Genomic DNA, 19,655 nt, shown 5'->3' on the forward strand with positions numbered 1-19,655 from the left:
ATTGAGGATCTTGGTAAAGGGCATTTTCTAATTGTCACCACCTGTTGTCTAACTGCAAAATAGAGTTGCATCAGAATTACCTGGAATACTTGCTATTATTACAGATTCCAAGATAACACCCCAGTATCTGGAGGAGGGGAAGTGCTGAGAATCTGCGTTTTTATATGCTCCCAAGGTGATTCTGATGCACTGCGTTAGAGTGGAAATTTGGAAAAGTTGATTTGTGGTTGAATGGCGAAAGCACAGACAAATTGGAGTTTATGGATTCTTAGCATCTGTTTAACTTATTCCCCATGTTCAAAGCATAAGAAAATTAAGCATGAACTTGAAGGTGACAAATATATTTTGGAAATAATCATGGGAAACTAAAATTTACCTGGGAGAAGGGGCAAAGAATTTACTTATACTCTTCTTTCATGGCATGTTGGGAGTTTTCTGTGTTAGTGGTGTCAGATTGGTGCCTATGTCTTCATCAATCATTTCCTCTTCCTTTTTGAAGTGTGTGGTGTCTTTTTCTATTTTTGATAGCTTCTTATGTATTCTAGCTGTTCATTAATTGATGTCAGGTTTCTTAGGTTCTTGGTATGGTGACCTCAGAACCAGCTGGTATTTAGTAGTAGGATGGTCCCTCACAACATGCATGCACTATCATCCCCTTAGTACAGAGGTTGAAGAGAATACCCTTTTCTTTCACCCAAAGAAAGAGTGTAACGATTCATTTAAAATCCAGGTAATCACACAAAGATAAATATGAGGTAAATTTACTTAAACCTCACCACTTAGTGCTCACTAGTGAGTTCATTTCCAATCAATTTCTAGGTCATTAATTCTAGACATAACTCCTTACCCAGAGTTTAGGCTTCACCTCTACATTTAGCTGTCTTTTGAAAATGTTCTGTTGCGTTCTGTAGCCTCCAGTCTATGCCTGTTAAGAGTGATGCCCTTGTCCTTATTCTTATTCAGAACCTCTAATCATCATAGAGTACACTGAACTGGTATTAATACATCGTCTATATTTAATTATTTAATATAGTCACTTCCTCTCTTCTGTCTAAGTGATAATCAGGATGGTTAAGCACCAAACCTAGCATTAGAGTCAGTACTGGAATTTGCCGCTCTTTCTTGTGGAATGTGTCCTCTTCATCAGGCGTGTTGAGGGAGAAAAAGCCCTGGCTACCCTTCCCCACCACTGCCACCCATTACAGGTTTACCTTCCTTTAAACTTAGTTTTCAAAAGCTTTTCTGTGTATCTCCTAAAGCACACTTGTCATTGCCTCTAGCAGTGATTCTCAGTCATTAGTATACACATACCATTTGTGGAATGCAAGATTTTCATAACTGAGCATCAAGAGAATGCCTGATTTCCTTTTTATTATGGTGAGCCACTGGGTGAGGAGTTGGGGTGAAGCTTCCCCTCTGATGATTAGACTTTTCTCCTTTTTAAATAGCTTCTGCGTCATGGTATTGGTCTGTCGACAAGTTCTGATAGTGAAATGATTACCCAATTACTGGCATATACCCCTCCTCAGGAACGAGATGACACCCCAGACTGGGTAGCAAGGTAACTATAAATAAACTTGGACTAAACTTTTGCATCTCTGGTATATGTGTTTGTAACTGAAGTTTATTCACTCAGTTTCATTAATTTCAGGATTAAAAACTTAATGAAGGAGGCACCTACAGCATATTCCCTGCTTATTATGCACAAAGATGTTATATATGCAGTCCGAGATCCTTATGGAAACCGGCCTCTGTGCATTGGTCGTCTTATACCTATATCTGATATAAATGAAAAAGGTAATGAACTTCAGAAGGGATAAAACTTCCTAATGTTTAGCACAGTCATTTTTTTACTGCTGGCATACCTGAAATCTTTAGATATGAGAATGTTATGGGTGAAGAAGGGGTAGGTAAAACAGAAAAAAATGGTATTCTTTGTTTTTAAAGTACATTTTTTCATGTATTTATTGGGCATTCCTATTTTTTCTTATGTAAATTGATTCTTTATATCCTTTGCCGAGCTTTTTCATTTCTACACTAGAAATTTCCTTTTAATTGGACTTATATCTTATTCAAGCCATAGAGTCTTAATCTTAGAAAGAATTTTGAAAGATCATTTTATATTTGGCCAAGCCAAATGAAAATCTGTGTTCTTAAAGTCATAGAAATGGGTATTCTGTGAGTTTTTCTATTTATCTATTTGGTAGTTAATTGCTCACTTGAATAGGTAACATCTTTTAAAATTTCTTGATTGTACTCACTGAATTTATTGTATTGTGATTTACAGAGAAAAAATCCTCAGAAACAGAAGGATGGGTGATATCTTCAGAATCTTGTAGCTTTTTATCTATTGGGGCAAGGTAAGTTTTACTTCATTCAGTATAGTAGCTTTTCTGCATTCATAGAGGTTTTTCTTTTGATTTTTTTTTTCCCTCTCTGGTTCCATCATTGTCTTTTTGGTGCGCTGCTTCACGGGGGCCTGTGCCTCTCCACACTGCACAGGTCTAGAACACCTTTTTTTTTTTTTAACCAGGAGGTCCAAGATATCAAACCCAGGTCCTCCAAATGGTAAACAGGAGCTCAAGTCTTTGAGCCACAGCTGCTTCCCTCTTTAGATTTTTATATGAAAAAAGTTTTCTTTTTGATGTTCAAGAAAACATTTATAAATGCTGTGCCTTATGTTTTCTCTAAACTTTATGTTAAGCTAAACCTTTTTTCTCTCTATAAGGGGATTGGGGGCTTAATATGTACTTTATAATATAAAAGGTGTTATTCTCAACCTGGAGGGCTAGTTTATTAAAAGCTTTCTTTCTTTAAATTGTTTACCAAGATATTTTCGTGAAGTCCGGCCTGGAGAAATTGTGAAAATATCCAAATATAATGTCCAAACTCTTGATACTATATCAAGGTCTGAAGGAAACCCAATGGCTTTTTGTATATTTGAATATGTTTATTTTGCTAGACCAGATAGTATATTTGAAGGTAAGAAAATTTCTTTTCTTTGATATTGCTGATATAACTTGTATTTATCTCATTGATACCTGGCAGTTCTTGGCCCAGAGATTTACCTAGTTTTTCAAAGCACATAGTTATATGTTTTGGATATGTGGCCTAACCTACAAGTTATAACATCACTAATTTCCCCTTTCATTCAATTCTTGGATTTTCTTTTTCTTTTTCTTTTAGTGTAAAGGATCAGGAATTTCACATTTGTATTCAGGTCAGATTCTTTAAAAAGTTATAGTCAGTTTGCTACTTTATGACTATTTGAATCATCTAATAATTTACAAAGTTCTTACAATGCCAGATATTATAAATCCAATTCCGTACACCCTTAAGAGCCTGTTCTGAAAGATAAGCCTTCCGAAGTTTGTCAAACATTTTCCCACTTTAGTGTTTTTGTACAACTTGCTTTTTTTCATACTCAATCTGAACCATCCTAGGAAAACTAGGTTTTTATACTAGCAATGTCATGTCCTATCATATCAAGTAAAATAATCTCTTTTCCAAACATACCAGACCAAATGGTTTACACAGTCAGATACCGTTGTGGTCAGCAGTTGGCAATTGAAGCACCTGTGGATGCAGACTTGGTCAGCACTGTGCCAGAATCTGCTACACCTGCTGCCCTTGGTTATGCAGTAAAGGTATTTTCTTTTATTTTTTTATTTTTCTTAAATTTATTCAAGTATATTACTCATACATACATATACATAAACAATAAGTGTGCAGTAATAGTTGTGAACTTACAAAACAAACATATGTAACATCATAGAGGACTCTTGCACCTCCCCCCACCACTAACATCTTGCATTGTTGTTAAACCTTTTTAACTAATGATTAAAGAGCATTGTCAAAATATTACTACTACCAAAGTATTTTCCCCCAACCCCCCCATTATTATTATATCATTTATATATGAACATACATAAACAATAAGTGTACAGTAAAAGTTGTGAACACGAAGCAAACATGCATAATATCATACAGGGGTCCCATACATCAACTCTCCACCAATACCCTGCAATGTCGTGAGATGTTTGTTACAAATTATGAAAGAATATTGTCAAAATCTTACTACTAATTATAGTCCTTAATATTTGATGTATTTTCCCCCAAACCACCCTATTTTTTATTTTATTTTTAAAAATTTTTATGATAGAAGCTGTAAACTTATAAAACAATCATGCACATGTGCAGAATTCCCAAACAACACCCCTTCTATTAACACACCACACTGTGCTGGAACATTTGTTACTAATAATATAATATCATCTTTTTGTTACCACATCCATAGCATACATTTGGCACACATTTTCCATACTGCCCCATTATCAACACAGTACATCTTTGACATAGATGCAGGAATATTACATTATTAGTGCTAACCACACTCTATAGGTCACTCCAGCTGTATTTTTCCCATGCTTCTCCACTTTCCCACTACCCTGTAAGTGATGTACATTTGCTCTAGCTAAGAAAGGACACTCTTGCATCTGTACCATCAACCACAGTTCTCATCCACCTCCTGATTTACAGTGCTATTCTGTTCCTACAATATTCTCTATCATTCTGTTCATTGGCATTTACATACCTAGACTACCATTTTCAGCCACATCCCCATTTATAAACTAGCTGTTAACTATTTGTTACCATCCACTCTGTACATTTCCATACTTTTACAGTAAAGCTAATTAAAACTACTACATACATTAAACATTAGTAGTCCATCTCAGTCCTCTTCTGATCTCTTTTAAGAATCCACCACCTGCCACCAGGTCTTGAAGCTACTTTCCTACAATTTCTTCTAGAAGCTTTATGGTTATTGGTTTTATTTTTAGGTTTTTTATCCATTTTGAGTTATTGGATAAGGTATGAGATAGGGGTCTTCTTTCCTTCTTTCGACTATGGATATCCAGTTCTTTCAGCACCATTTGTTAAAGGGACTGTTCTGCCCGAGCTCTGTGGGGTTGACAGGCTAGTCAAAAATCACTTGGTCATACCTGTGAAGGTCTGTTTCTGAGCTATCAATTTTGCTCCTTTTGGTCTATGTGTCTGTTTTTATGCCAGTACCATGCTGTTTTTACCACTATATCTAGGCATTATATAATTCAAAGTCTAGAGAGTTTGCTTTTCATTTTTAAGATGTTTCTGGCTATTCAGGACCCTTTACCCTTCCAAATAAATTTGATAATCATGTCTTCAATTAAAAAAAATGGTGGTGGACTTTTTTTTGGGATTGCATTGAATCTGTATATCAATTTGAGTAGAGTTGACATCTTAATGATATTTAATCTTCCAGTCCATGAACATGGGATGTTCTTCCAGTTATTTGGCCTTTTTTGATTTTAACATTGAGTTGCAGTTTTCTGAATACAAGTGTTTTATATCGTTAGTTTATTCCTGACTATTTGAGTTTTATCTGTCATGTTTTATTTTCACCACTTTTTTGAGACTTTTAGTTTTATTGATATAATCTTCATTTCTAGACTTTTCTTCTAGGCCTTTCTCTCCTTTCTTTTCTTTTCAGGCTCTAGCACACCCTTTAGTATTTCCTGAAAATCTGTTTTCTTGGTTAGAAATTCTCTTGGTTTCTGTTTATCTGTGAATATTCTAAACTCACCCTCATTTTTGAAAGACGGTCTTGCTGGATATAAGATTCTTGCTGGAAGTTTTTCTCTTGTAGTATCTTAAATATATCACACCACTGTCTTCTTGCATTCTTGGTTTCTGGTGAGAAAACAGCACTTAATCTTATTGGGTATCCTTTACGTGTTATGCATTGCTTTTCTCTTGCTGTTCTCAGAATTCTCTCTTTGTCTTTGGCATTTGATATTCTGATTAGTATGTGTCTCAGAGTTGGTCTATTTGGATTTTTTCAGATGGGAGAGTACATTGTGCCTCTTGGATATGGATATCTATGTCCTTTAGTAGGGTTGGGAAATTGTCTACCATTATTTCTTCAAATATTCCTTCTGCCCCTTTTCCCTTCTCTTCTCCTTCTGGGACACCCATGACACGTATGTTTGCATGCCTTTTGCTGTCATTTAGTTCCCTGAAACCTTGTTCAATTTTTTTCCATTCTTTTCTTCATCTTTTCTTTTGTACATTTACTTTCAGAAGCCATTTCTTCAACCTCACCAATCCGTTCTTCTGCCTCTTCTAATCTGCTATTATATAATTCCAGTGTTTTTTTAATGTCATTTTTTGCGCTTTTCATTCCCATAAGATCTGCTATTTTCCTGTGTATGTTCTCAAATTCTTCTTTGTGCTCATCCAATGTTTTCTTTTTTTTTTAAGATTTATTTGTATTTATTTCTCTCCCCAGCCTCCCCAGTTGTTTGCTCTTTGTGTCCATTTGTTGTGTGTTCTTCTCTGTTGTATTCTTGTCAGTGGCACCTGGAATCTGTGGCTCTTTTTGTTGTGTCATCTTGCTGCATCAGCTCTCTGTGTGCAGTGCCACTCCTGGGCAGGCTGGACTTTCTTTCGTGCAGGGTGGCTCTCCTTGAGGGGCGCACTCTTTGTGCATGGGGTTCCCCTACGTGGGGGATACCCCTGCATGGCACGGCATTCCTTGCACACATCAGCACTGCGCATGGGCCAGTTCACCACACAGGTCAGGAGGCCCTGGGTTTGAACCCTGGACCTCCCATGTGATAGGCAGCTGTTCTATCCATTGAGCCAAGTCTGATTCCCCCAATGTTTTCTTGATTTCTGTCTCATGAGCTCTAGAGCAGAAAGCCCAATGTTTTCTTTATGTCCATAATCTCTTTAGCCATCTCATTGAATTTATTAAGGAGATTTCTTTGAACATCTGTGATTAGTTGTCTCAACTCCTTTATGTCATCTGGAGGCTTATCTTCCTTTATTTATTAAATTGTCTTTTTTTTTTAAGGTGCATAGATCACAAAAAATGTTACATTAAAAAATGTAAGAGGTTCCCACATACCCCACACTGCACCCCCCACTCTTCCCACATCATCAACCTCTTTCATCATTGTGGCACATTAATTGCATTTGGTGAATACATTTTAGAGCACTGCTGCACCTCATGGATTATAGTTTACATTGTAGTTTACACTCTTCCCCAGTACATTCAGTGGGTTATGGCAGGATATTGCAGTGTCTGTCCCTGCAATATCATTTAGGACAACTCCACAACCCGAAAATTCCTCCACATCTCATCTCTTCTTCCCTCTCCCTGCCCTCAGCAGCTACCATGGCCACTTTCTCCAGATCAATGCTATAGTTTCTTCCATTACTAGTCACAATAGTTCTATAGTAGAATATCGTAAGTTCCTTTAAATGGGCATATCTTCCTGTTTCTTGGTGTGGATTGTAATTTTTTGTTGGTGTCTTGGCTCCTGGCTTACTAGAGTATTCATTCTGGGTGCAGTTTTTCTCTTTAATTTAAGGCTTCTTGCCATTTCTGTCTTGCAACACTGGTTGTGCAGTAGGAACCAAGGGTGTAGTTGGTGCTATAAGCTGTGGAGGCTCAAGCTGCCCTCATTACCCCTGGGACCGATGAAATTTCTCCCAACTCTTCTCATTTGCCAGGGGAGGGACAGAGTCACAGCTGTATGGAATAATCCAAGTTGTGCAGGCCTAGACTCTAGTTGCCCAGAGAGACTGATGAAACTTCACACCCCTTTCTCCCCTGCCTGGGGTGGGGATGGAGCTGCAGGTATGCGCCGCAGTCTGTGCAATGTGCATCCAAGAGGACTGCGGTTGCCCTGATAGACTGCTGATTATTCAGTCTGTGCCAGCCAGATGTACCTGCAGTTACCTGGATAGGCTGGTGCAGGACCCGCCAATCTTCTCCCTGCCAGAGGTGGGGCTGAAACAGGTTCCTACTGTCATTGTGATTTTCTGACAGCCCAGCTTCCCCTCAGGTTGGGGCTGGAGTCAAAATGGCAGCTACTGGCTTCTTTCTGACCTGGACAAGTTCAAACTTTAGCTGTTCTTAGGGTTATACTCTAGCCAGCCAAATCCACCAATCAGTAGCTGAAATTGGTGGGCCACTGTCTCTTCCTCCCGTTTTTGGGAAATGGAACTTCAAATTCCAGCCACAGAATAGTTCCTGGGGCACTTACCCTGCCAAAGTAGGATAATCACTGGCCTCTGTGGCTTGGCTCATAATTTCCCAGAGAGGCTGGCACAGGTCTTCCCAGCTTCCTCCCAGCTGGAGGTGGGGTTGGTGCTTATGTTAGAGCTGCAGTCTGATCTGGATGGAAAAAAACTGATCCCAACCAACACTGATTGTCAGTCCACCCTGCTTCTCCTCTTGCCAGGCCCGGAGTTAAGATGGCAGCTACTGGCCTCTTTCTGACTTAGACCAGTTCAAACTTTAGCTGATTATACTTTAGCCTGCTGAATTTACTTATCAGTAGCTGAAGTTGGTGCCCGCCATCTCTTCCTCCCCATTTTTGGGAAGTGGAGCTTTCAATTACAGCCATGGAACAGTTCCGGAGGCAGCTTGTGCCTCCAGTGGAGGATGGGCTCTGACCTAAGTGGCGTGGAGCGCTGTACTTACGAGTCTTCTCTGCAGATGATGAGTCTCCTCCTTCCATTCCTTCAAGGATATGGCAGGATGCTCTTCTAGTCTCCTGGAGCCCCCAAACAGGTGCTTCAGCTAACTCCAGATAGCTCTGGGTGTTTACTAACTGCCCTGTAGCAGGAGCTGACTCTAGGAGCGCCTTACTCCACTGCCATCTTGCAGGTTTTCTGGTATTTTTCTTTCAATTGACACAATTCAGTGAATTGTTCTCCTAGCAGTGGAATTAAAAATGCTTGCTTATAAAGAAAATTTGTCAAAGAAAGGAAGGTTTCGGGATTAATCTTACTTTAATAAATGATTTTTTTTCATTCAGTGGCAATATTTTAGAGAAGAAGTATTACCTTGAGAAGTGGATACATTACTTACCTTCCCTCAAAGCATCTTGTTAGCCTAAAAGTTTACATTAATTTCTGTGGCTGATATGAAATTTTAAAATAGATGAATTTTTCTAACAGTGATTTATTCTTTGCCATATTTTCATATGTTCAGCATTCTCCTCCAAGATAGAATAATAGTAATATTTATTTGAGGAAAGGAATACAAATTCTAGCAAAATGAATGCTTTTTCTTTCTGCCTTTTTCCCTCACCATTTGAATAATGAAGGAAAATTGTAATCCGATGATGAATTGAGACAAAAACCATACTTTGTAACTTTCCATATACACTGTTAATGGCAACATGACTTAGAGAAAATAGGAGCCTAATATATTCTGTATATTGCTTCTCACTGTGCTTTTCTTTCTACTCTATCAGTGTGGACTTCCATATGTGGAAGTGCTATGTAAAAACCGATATGTAGGAAGAACATTCATTCAACCAAATATGCGGTTAAGACAACTTGGTGTTGCAAAAAAATTCGGAGTATTGACAGACAACTTTATAGGCAAAAGAATTGTTCTTGTAGATGATTCTATTGTGAGAGGCAATACCATCTCTCCCATAATAAAATTGCTCAAAGAATCTGGTGCAAAAGAGGTAAGTAATATTAAAACCTACTCTAGAGGACCAATAATGAATAATGTCATAATGGCATGAAAGCTAAAACTAAGCACAGTGGATCAAAACAGATACTTCAGTTTTTAAAAATTAATACTTTTCAAATCAAATTGGTTTAGTAATCTCTGTGGAAAATATGTAATATGTATATGTACTAGCCAACATTATACCATATACTAAATGTGGTTCTTAAATCAAAAAGTTAAATATACAGACTTAAAATTTTTATAAAATTAGCTTAAAAACGAATAAAAACTAGAAAAAAGACATGTTTTTTTCTTACATCTGTGGAGTATTAATTACTTTCTACATTTGAAGACTTAGAAACAATCCCAGTGCAATTAATTTGACACGTTGTTATATTTTAATTTCAAAACTAATTCTAATGCTAAATATTTCAGTTGGTTATGAATTCAGTGAAACATTCTGAGTTTTCCTTATTTTCCATATGTTGTTATTAAATATTCTTTAAGACGATTTTATGTTATATTTGACCAAAGAAAGAAAATTTTGCATAATTATAATGTTAATCTCAAAATTAAACATGTGTGAAATGTAGTTAATCTCAAAATAATGAATATGTGAAATGATTTCTTTTCCAAGGTACACATTCGAGTAGCTTCACCACCAATTAGATATCCATGCTTCATGGGAATAAACATTCCCACAAAAGAAGAGCTTATTGCCAATAAGCCAGAATTTGATAATATTGCAGAATATTTAGGTAGGTGTTAAAATTTCTTTAAACTTTATCTTTAATTACTCATTATTAGAGAAACTCCAAAACTCACAAATCTTTGCACTTTTAATAAAGACTAGTGTTCAATTTTTGTTAAAAGTAGTTGAACAGGTGTTAAACACTATTCTGAATAGTGATTGGCTTACATTTTAGGGCATCAGACTAAGTGCTCTGTTGGAGAGCTAGGCCAAGGTGAAATTGGAGAAGGAAGAAGAGCTTCTGAGAATAGGTGACTTTTGAACTTACTCCTTACTCTTGGGGAATGAGGCTTTCCACAAAGGTCAGTTCCCAAGAAAAGCAAAAACAGATTTATCACAGATCCAAATAGAGTAATTTGGTTGTGCATAAAAATAAATAAATAAAAATCTATGTAGGCGTATTTTTTATAATAAACTTGGAGATCTAGGTCATCCTGATAAGACATCTATCTTTCAAAGTCAGCAAATTATCATATCGATTCTCAGCCATTGTGCACTGGTACCTCCATACTGGTTGTATATGACTGGTGTTTGTTTTGACTGGTCATGCCCTTGCCTTACAAGTTAAATATTTTGAATGATAGCCTAATAGGTATTATTAGGAGCACTCACTGATTGCCAGGAACTACATTACATGCTTTATCTATATTACCATTACAAAAAAGCCATTACAAAAAATGCCATTACAAAAAAGCCTACAATTTGGCATTGTTTCATTTTACAGATGAAAAAAAAAAGATTTAGGAAAGGTAAGTAACGTTGAGCTTAAATTTGAGCTCATATCTTCCTGACTACAAAATCAGTTTTCTCAATTAAGAAATTTACTCCCGATGTCTCCACTGCTATCTTAACTTCTTATTCCCTAAATTCCATTTAAAATTTGTTAATAACAAATCAATTTTATTAATACATATTAATAAAATAAAATTCATCCAGAGTGTACAATCAATGGTATTTGCTATATCACAGTTGTGCATTTATCACTTCAGTCATTATTAGAGCATTTTCATTATTTCAATAATAATAATAAACATAAAACAGTCAAACAAGAAAATTCCTCACCTCTCAATCCCTCTGTGCTTCCCCCACTATACATAGCTGCTGTTTCTGGCTGTTATATCTAAAGTGTGTAATCAATGATTTTTAGTATAATCACAATGTTGTATAATCATCATCTCAAAAATTTTAGAACAATAACATTGCTCCAAAAAGAAAGACTACCACATCCCATAGCATTTCTTCCTTAGACCTATATAACCGCTAATCTCCTTTCATCTTTATAAATTGATTTATATTTACATTTTATATAAATTGAATGATACAATATATAGTACTGTTAGTCTCCTTCACTTAGTATAATGTTTTGCTTTATTCTGTTTTGTCTTATTTGATATTAACATTTTGTATTATTGACTTACATTTATTCAGTTTCCAAGAAAAACGGTCTTATGCAATTCTACTCATTAATATTTCATATAATATATTTATATTTCACATAATGTAATTAGTTCAAATAGGGCAATCATGCAGATTTGTCCTTTTGTGTCTGTCTTACATCACTCAACATAATGTTCTCCAGGTTCATCCATGTTGTCATAAGTTTCACGACTTCATTTCTTCTTACTGCTGCATAATATTTCATCGTGTGTTTTCTCCAAAATTTGTTTATCCATTCATCAGTTGATGGACACCTGTGTTGTTTCCAACTTTTGGCTATCATGAATAACACTGCTGTGAACATCGGTATACAGATATCTGTTCATGTCTCTGCTCTCAGTTCTTCTGAGTATATACCTAGCAATGGTATTGCCCGGTCCCATGGCAACTCTATATGCAACTTCCTTAGGCACTGCTATAAATGATCCTCAAATTATTTTAAAAAATAATTTTAATTATTAAAAAAAAATGTTCAGGCTGAAGGAGAAATTTAAGTTTAAAAATTAGGTACCCAAATTGAAAAAAGTAATCCAAGTATCTAGCTTAAGCTTTTCTATTTGTTAACTATTCTTTTGAGAGAATTCTTGCTTTCTAAAGGAAATTTTATGACCTTTTCTCTTCCCTCTCTCCCCTCTAGGAGCAAACAGTGTTGTATACCTATCAGTGGAAGGACTGGTTTCATCTGTACGAGAAAGGATAAAATTTAAGAAACAGAAAGTAGAAAAGCAAGAAATTGTGATTCATGAAAATGGAAATGGTCTGAAATATTTTGAAAGTAGCGGTCATTGTACAGCCTGTCTCACTGGAGAATACCCTGTGGAACTGGAATGGTAGCTCTTGCAATGGTGTCATTACAAGATATAAAGTTGCTCAAGAAGTTATAGTAATTACGCCTTATTATCGAGTTACTGTTACTCAGTGGGTACAATGTAAAATTACACATGCCTGTATTTACCTTTGTTAGTTTTGGGATTTTTCTGAAAAAGCTACCAAAGTGCTATGCTTTCTTTAATAATCCTAGGTAAATATTTTGGTGTTATCTAGGAATTTGTGTGGTCCTTTCAGTTTTATATAGTAGTTTAGTAAAACTCTGAGGCTACCAATTATGAAATTGGAAAAATTAATTTCAGATATTCAACAGTAATGAAAAGAAGAGGTAAATTTTTGTTTTAGAGGGGAATGCCAGGTGCTCTATCTTCCCAAGAGTTTGAGAATTTTGAAATGGTTTTTGGGAGTTGTTGAAATTCAGTTATAGAGTATTTTCATAGTTGAACCTTGCTAATTTCATATAGTACAGCACAATGTGTATTCTTTTTTTTCTTTATACAAGCATTAACTAGCCTTTATCATCTGATCAGAGAAGGTACATGGCAAGTGGTGTTTGTCCAGTCCATGCTGTAAAGGATTTGCAAGAGGTTAGATCAAGGTGGAGATGTGATGCAGACAGGACGGTGAGTTAAATGTAACATTTCCTGTAGTTTGAATACATTATGCCCCATAGGTGTCTAGCCTCTAGAGTTCTGGTTATGGTTATGACCTTGGCTTCCCTATCTAACTTAGACAAATCACAAACATATTTGTTTGTGCCTTAGTTTCTCCAACTGTGAATGTGATGCTTATCTTATTAAACTACGTAAGAATGTGAATACGTGTCATACTTTTGGTGATAGGGGTCATCATTTCACCCCTGAATTTCTAATACTGTGCATTATTATTCGCTTTTGAAATGTTGGCTCTTAACAATTGTACTTTCATTATGATGTGAAGAGACACAAATAAAGGTTTCCTACATTTGATTAGAAAGTGTGATCCATCCTACTTAGTGCCCTAAAAGCGTTAGTCCAGCAAGTAACGTAGTACATTTGAAATTAAAAAACAATTTTTAGATTCCAGCAAATCTTTGACTACTATGCTTTTTTATGCAATACTTGATCAAACATACATACATTTATGTATATTCACACACATATATACACACATAATTGCAATTAAGTGAGCAAGTAGATACATTGTAAGGGACAATTTTGTGTAAGGATTGTTTTAGTTTGCCAAAGGGCTAGTGATGCAAAGTATCAGAAATCTGTTGGCTTTTATTATGAGGATTTATTTGGGGTAAAAGCTTACAGTTCAAAGCCATGACGTGCAAATCAAGGCATCAGCAGAGACTTGATTCTCACCCAAGTCAGCATAATTGCCACATGGTACTTGAGCCACATTAGTTCCCCTGAGCCTAGCTCATTGAGCCTCTCAGAGGCTCCTGTTTTCCTGCCATCTTCTCTCACGCGTTGCAGAATCAAATATGCCAGATTTCTTTCCTTTGTCTGTCTGAGTGATTCTTTTCTGTCTTTCCATTTATATCAGACCCAGCAAGGTACTCAACCTTAGTCATGCCTCACTGACATGTCAGTGAGTAGTCCAATCAAAAGCCCTAAAGCAATCTTAGCAAGTAATCTAATCAAAGACCCCTGAGCTGCATTTAATGCAATCAAAAATTTTTCACACCCAGTAGAATAGATTAGTTTACAAACATAATATTTCTCTTTTTCTGATTCATAAAATAATTTCAAACTGCCACAAGGACCAAGGAGACAACTACTTTTTGGAATTGTATGTCGATATCCAAGAATCAACTTATAATCACTTTTTTTTTTTTTTTTTAGATTTATTTATTTATTTCTCTCCCCTTCCCCCCCCACCCCGGTTGTCTGTTCTCTGTGTCTATTTCTGCATCTTCTTTGTCTACTTCTGTTGTCAGCGGCACAGGAATCTGTAATTATTTTTGTTGTGTCAGCTCTCTGTGTGTGCGGCACCATTCCTGGGCAGGCTATACTTTCTTTCGTGCTGCGCGGCTCTCCTTACGGGGCGCACGCCTTGTGCGTGGGACACCCCTGTGTGGCAGGGCACTCCTTGCGCACATCAGCACTGCGCATGGGCCAGCTCCACACGGGTCAAGGAGGCCCGGGGTTTGAACCGCGGACCTCCCGTGTGGTAGACGGACGCCTTAACCACTGGGCCAAGTCTGCCACCCAATCACTTTTTTCTACTCCCTATTCCTGTGTGTTCCTGTTTATATCAGACCTAGCAAGAGGACAGAGACACAACCCAAGTCACACTTCACTGTCCAATTGAAAGAGTCTCACACCCACAGAAATAGATTAGTTCACAAACAGAATCTTTCTCTTTTTGGGATTCATAAAATAATTTCAAACTGCCACACTCCATTCTCTGAATTTCAAAAGACTTGTCTTTCCATATGCAAAATACATTCATTACATCACAATATTCCAAAAACTTTAAATCATTTCAGTAGCAATGCTAAGCACACAGTTACATCAAAATTGGTTATAGGCACACAGTTTGTCTTGGACTACATCAGTGAGCATGACTAAGGTTCAGTCTTCACTCCTTTGCAGAGAAAGAATCAGTCAGACAGAGACACAGGAATAGAAAGCTGGCATATTTGATTCTGCAGTGTGAGCGAGAGTACTGTAGGAAAACATGCCCCCAACAAGCTCGAAGACCTAAGGCCCAGTAAGGCAAACCCTATGCCTGATTGCTCACAGCTTAACTCCAGGAGACAGTAGATCCTGGAGGGGATGGCAGAGATCTATGCCATCTTGCTGCACCACGTGGCAACTACACCAGGATCAACAGTAGCTGACTTCGGTGAAAATCTCTGCAGATGCCTTGATTTGGACATTTCATGACCTGGGAACTATAAGCTTTTACCCTGAATAAATCCCCATTACAAAAGCCAGCAGCGGAGCAGATGTAGCTCAAGCAGTTGAGCGCCTGCTTCCCACATGAGAGGTCTTGGGTTTGGTTCCCAGTGCCTCCTAAAAAACAAAACAAGCAAAGCAAACAAGGAAAAAAACGCATCTCTTGGGAGCCAATGTGGCTCAGTGGCTGAGCATTGGCTTCCCATATATGAGACCCCCAGTACCTAAAAAAAAAAAAAAAAAAGCTAACAGATGTCTGGTACTTTGCATCACCAGCCCTTTGGCAAACTAAAACAGAAATCCACCCCATTCCTCCCATTCCTGGTACCAATTTCTGTTTTTTGTAACCCAATTAAAAGCCCTAAAGCAATCTTAAGCATTCTAATCAAAGGCATCTTGACTGAATTTAATGCAGTCAAAAGGTATCACACCCAGAGGAATAGATTCATTTACAAACATAATATTTCTCGTTTCGAGATTCATAAAATAATTTCAAACTGCCACAAGGGTTAAGGAGACACCTACTTTTCAGAATTGGGTGCCAATATCCACTTTTTTCTATTTTGTTTTATTGGGATATAACAAATTGTTTTTTTAAATTGTAAAAATATCTTGTCTTTTGAAGTTCTTAGATTTAGAATTTTAAGAAGACATGTCCTCCAACCCCAATTTGTGTAAAAATTTTAAAAAACATAAAAATTTGTTTCTGTGTTAAGTTACCAAAATTTCATCTATATAGTGTCCATATCCATTTAGAAACTTAATATTTATTAATAACTGAGCATCTTTCACCCTCGTTTGGTATAGTCTCATGTGTTATATTACCACAGGCTTGACAGCTCTTTAAGCTCACCTGTACCAGCAGGTCAGATAACTGTGGCACAAGCAAATCAGCTTTTGAATAAAATAAAGCCCTGGGACCATTTCAGCTTGTATAGCATCTTGTCTTGAATTTTTTCCCCATAGCAGCACGGAGGAGGCAAGACCTTCAGGCCAAATTTTGAGCCGACCTTACATTTGGTTTTTTAAAAATAAGAGACTCAGGGAAGATACTAAACCAAAATCCCTAATTTGACTTGTGTTTTCTGTAGTTTTTGTTTTATTGAGTTGTTTTATAATGGAAAGTAGTATTACAACAGTTTGGTAATTCTGCAGATTTCTTAATGTTTTTCCATCATGACCTTTTTATTTCATAAGTTTCTGAAATCAATTAAATTCCATTTTTTGACAGATTTAATCTCGTGTTGTATAAGTACTTTAAAAGTTATATAGAGTATTATAAACTGCAGAGAAGATGAAAATGTGTTTTCACAGGATCTATCTTGTTGTGAACTAAACTAAACCTACTTTTTTTTGACTTTGTGATGCCTTGGTGATAAAGATATGTAAAATGTATATTTATGTGTGTGCGCATTTCTTTCGTAATAACTTCGTGTGTTATGGTGAATAGCACAATGACAACATTCAGGTCTCATACTTGCCACAAGCTAGTCACATCCTGTTTCTCTGATCCAGGCATTTATTGACCACTTGTTATTGAAAAGGAACTGGGAAATATCCAGGACTAGCAGTAGATCAAACTAGAAAACAATTACAAATGCAGTGCTAAATAAGTACTATGATAGTGACAAGTTTTGTGGAAACACTAAATGAGGAAGGTGCACAGAAGAGGAGACTTAGATTCCCAAAGTGTGTTGGAGAGTACTTTTAGAAATCAAAATAATACATGCATATATACTAAAAGTTGAAAAACAAAAAATTACCATTCTCCTGAAGAGTCTAAGCACCTACATTTAAATCTTTTTCTCTTATTAATCTCTATGTTTCTAAATAATTTGTTTATACTATTTCTGAATGTACCAATTTTAAATATCTCTGATTCTCCTGCCCTGGAATCTAACAAAGTTAGCTTTCACAGATAGACTTCTTTCATGAAACTGTCTTCTTTCTTTGAGTTTCAAGTACAGCCTTGTCAATTCCTCTCAGAATGCTCTCTCCTCTGGGAAAGTGCATGATCCATAGAATGACATTTTAAAATAAACTGCAGTATACACGATAAATCTGTAGTTTTTGGGTGTAGAAACCAGCTTCCCATGTAGCTAGAATGTTGTTGGATGCAGGAACCAATGCTTTTAATTTTGAGGAATCTTCCACACCATCTAGTAGGATGACTGCACAAAGGAGACTCAAGTGGGCCTCTGCACTCTGTCAATCATTGAATTTACTTTATTGAAAATTGCTTGTTTGGCTTCTTTGACATACTGATCTGCTTCCTTTCCTATATTGCCCTGCCATAGTAAATGACACCATTATCTCACCCAGTCGCCTGAAACCCAAGAAGTATCAAATGCCTTCCCTAGTACCCTGCCAGCCCTTTGCATGTTCATTCTCTCTTCCCAGCTCACACTGCTTCCCCTCACGTAACTATCAATTGTGTCTTTTCCAGGGACAAAATCCTTGACTCCCATCCTCCCCACTCCCAGAGAAAGTTAGGTCCCCCTGTTATCTGCTCTTGTAGCACATGACACAATTGGGACAAAATAGTTATTTGTTTAATGTCTTTTTTAGAAAGGCCATAAGTCTATGTTACCTATTTAGACATCTACAAATTCTTTGATTCTTCTTTAAAGAGGCAGAGCTTAATAGCTCTCTGTGCTGGACTTTTAATGGATAGAATGTAGCAAAAATAATGGAGTTATATATGATGACTTCCAACATCAAGTTATAAAAGCTATTGCAGTTTCTATGTGGCTATCTCTCCTGGATCATTCACTCTGAAAGAAGTCATCTACTCAGGCCTATGTAGAGCTCCATGGGGGAGGGGGGAACTGAGGCCTCCAGCCAACAGCCATGGGAGTGAGCTATTTTAGAAGTGGATACACTTTAGAAGTCAACCCTTTGGATACACGGTGACTTCCCAGACTGAAAGCCATAGCTTGAATGCAACTTCATGAGAGAACCCCAAGCAAGGAACTTCTGGATACACTGGAAATTTGGATTAAGTTTTGCCCTGATTCAGTTTGGCCTCACTTTATTAATAACATCTTCAAAGATACAATTTACAAGTGAGTTCACATCCACTAGACCAGGAATTAAGACTTAAACGGGAAGCGGACTTGGCTCAGTGGTTTGGGCGTCTGTCTACCACATGGGAGGTCCACGACTCAAACCCCAGGGCCTCCTTGACCCGTATGGAGCTGGCCCATGCACAGTGCTGATGCGCGCAAGGAGTGCCGTGCCACGCAGGGGTTTCCCTGCGCAGGGGAGACCCACGCGCAAGGAGTGTGCCCCGTAAGGAGAGCCACCCAGTGCAAAAGAAAGTTCAGCCTGCTCGGGAATGGCGCCGCACACACGGAGAGCTGACACAACAAGATGATGCAGCAAGAAGAAACGGATTCCCGTGCCGCTGACAATAACAGAAGCGGACAAGTAACATGCAGCAAACAGACACAGAGAGCAGACTACTGGGGCGGGAGGGAGAAGGGGAGAGAAATAAATAAATCTTTGGAAAAAGAAGACTTAAACATGTCTTTGTGTGTGCATGGGAAGGGGAGGGGATACATGATTTGATCCATAACAAAAGCCATCTTGGAAAGCCTTCCTCTTTAACACAACACAACTAATCCCAGTTAAATTTTCACATAACATGTTACACTCCTACTGAACTTGAAAAACCATCTAAACACTACTATGGTTAAGAAAGAGTTGAGATTTCCACCTATCTGACCTGCATCTTGGCCACTTCCCCTATCCCAAACAAACCTTTACTTTGCAAAGGAGTAATCTGTTCAAACTCTTGTATTTAACAGATAAGGTCACCATTTTCAAGTTTGTGAAGTTATATTTTTAAATAACTCAAATCTTCTAGCTTCACTGTCCTTGCTTTAGTTTAAGTCCTTATTTATTCCTTCATTCTCAGTGTAGTAGGCAGGATTCTAAAATGATCCCCAATGACTCTCATCCTTGTATAATCTTCCTTTGAGGGTGGGCAGAACCTGTGATTATGTTGAGATACCATTCATGAAATTTTTTTCATATAGCAAAAGAGTTTGAAGATGGAATCAAAGTCCTATTTAAGTTGAATTTATCAAAAGGGAGATTTGGTTGAGTGTGACCAAATCAGAAGAACCTGTAATAAAATTCACTGGGCTGGGAAGCAGATGTGGCTCAAGTGATAGAGCTTCCTCCTACTATATGGGAGGACCTGGATTCGATCTCTAGGGCCTCC

At 37.3% G+C, this 19,655-nt stretch overlaps 1 protein-coding gene across 3 annotated transcripts in view; it reads left to right on the forward strand.

The window, feature by feature from the left end:
- Positions 1 to 16,822, forward strand: part of PPAT (phosphoribosyl pyrophosphate amidotransferase) — a 41,278-nt gene extending 24,456 nt beyond the window's left edge. For 2 of the 3 annotated variants that reach the window (XM_071216481.1, XM_004460586.3), the window contains exons 4-11: positions 1,449 to 1,561; positions 1,652 to 1,797; positions 2,288 to 2,360; positions 2,831 to 2,982; positions 3,520 to 3,647; positions 9,312 to 9,533; positions 10,158 to 10,278; positions 12,346 to 16,822. In XM_071216481.1, coding sequence (XP_071072582.1) covers positions 1,449 to 1,561; positions 1,652 to 1,797; positions 2,288 to 2,360; positions 2,831 to 2,982; positions 3,520 to 3,647; positions 9,312 to 9,533; positions 10,158 to 10,278; positions 12,346 to 12,542 — 1,152 coding nt within the window. In that variant the 3' untranslated portion in view covers positions 12,543 to 16,822. The remainder of the gene's footprint in view (positions 1 to 1,448; positions 1,562 to 1,651; positions 1,798 to 2,287; positions 2,361 to 2,830; positions 2,983 to 3,519; positions 3,648 to 9,311; positions 9,534 to 10,157; positions 10,279 to 12,345) is intronic. The other variant, XM_023589422.2, reaches the window with a different exon arrangement.
- Positions 16,823 to 19,655: the final 2,833 nt, after the last annotated feature.

Source organism: Dasypus novemcinctus, chromosome 1 (assembly GCF_030445035.2).
Source record: "Dasypus novemcinctus isolate mDasNov1 chromosome 1, mDasNov1.1.hap2, whole genome shotgun sequence".
NCBI classification, from domain to species: Eukaryota; Metazoa; Chordata; class Mammalia; order Cingulata; family Dasypodidae; genus Dasypus; species Dasypus novemcinctus.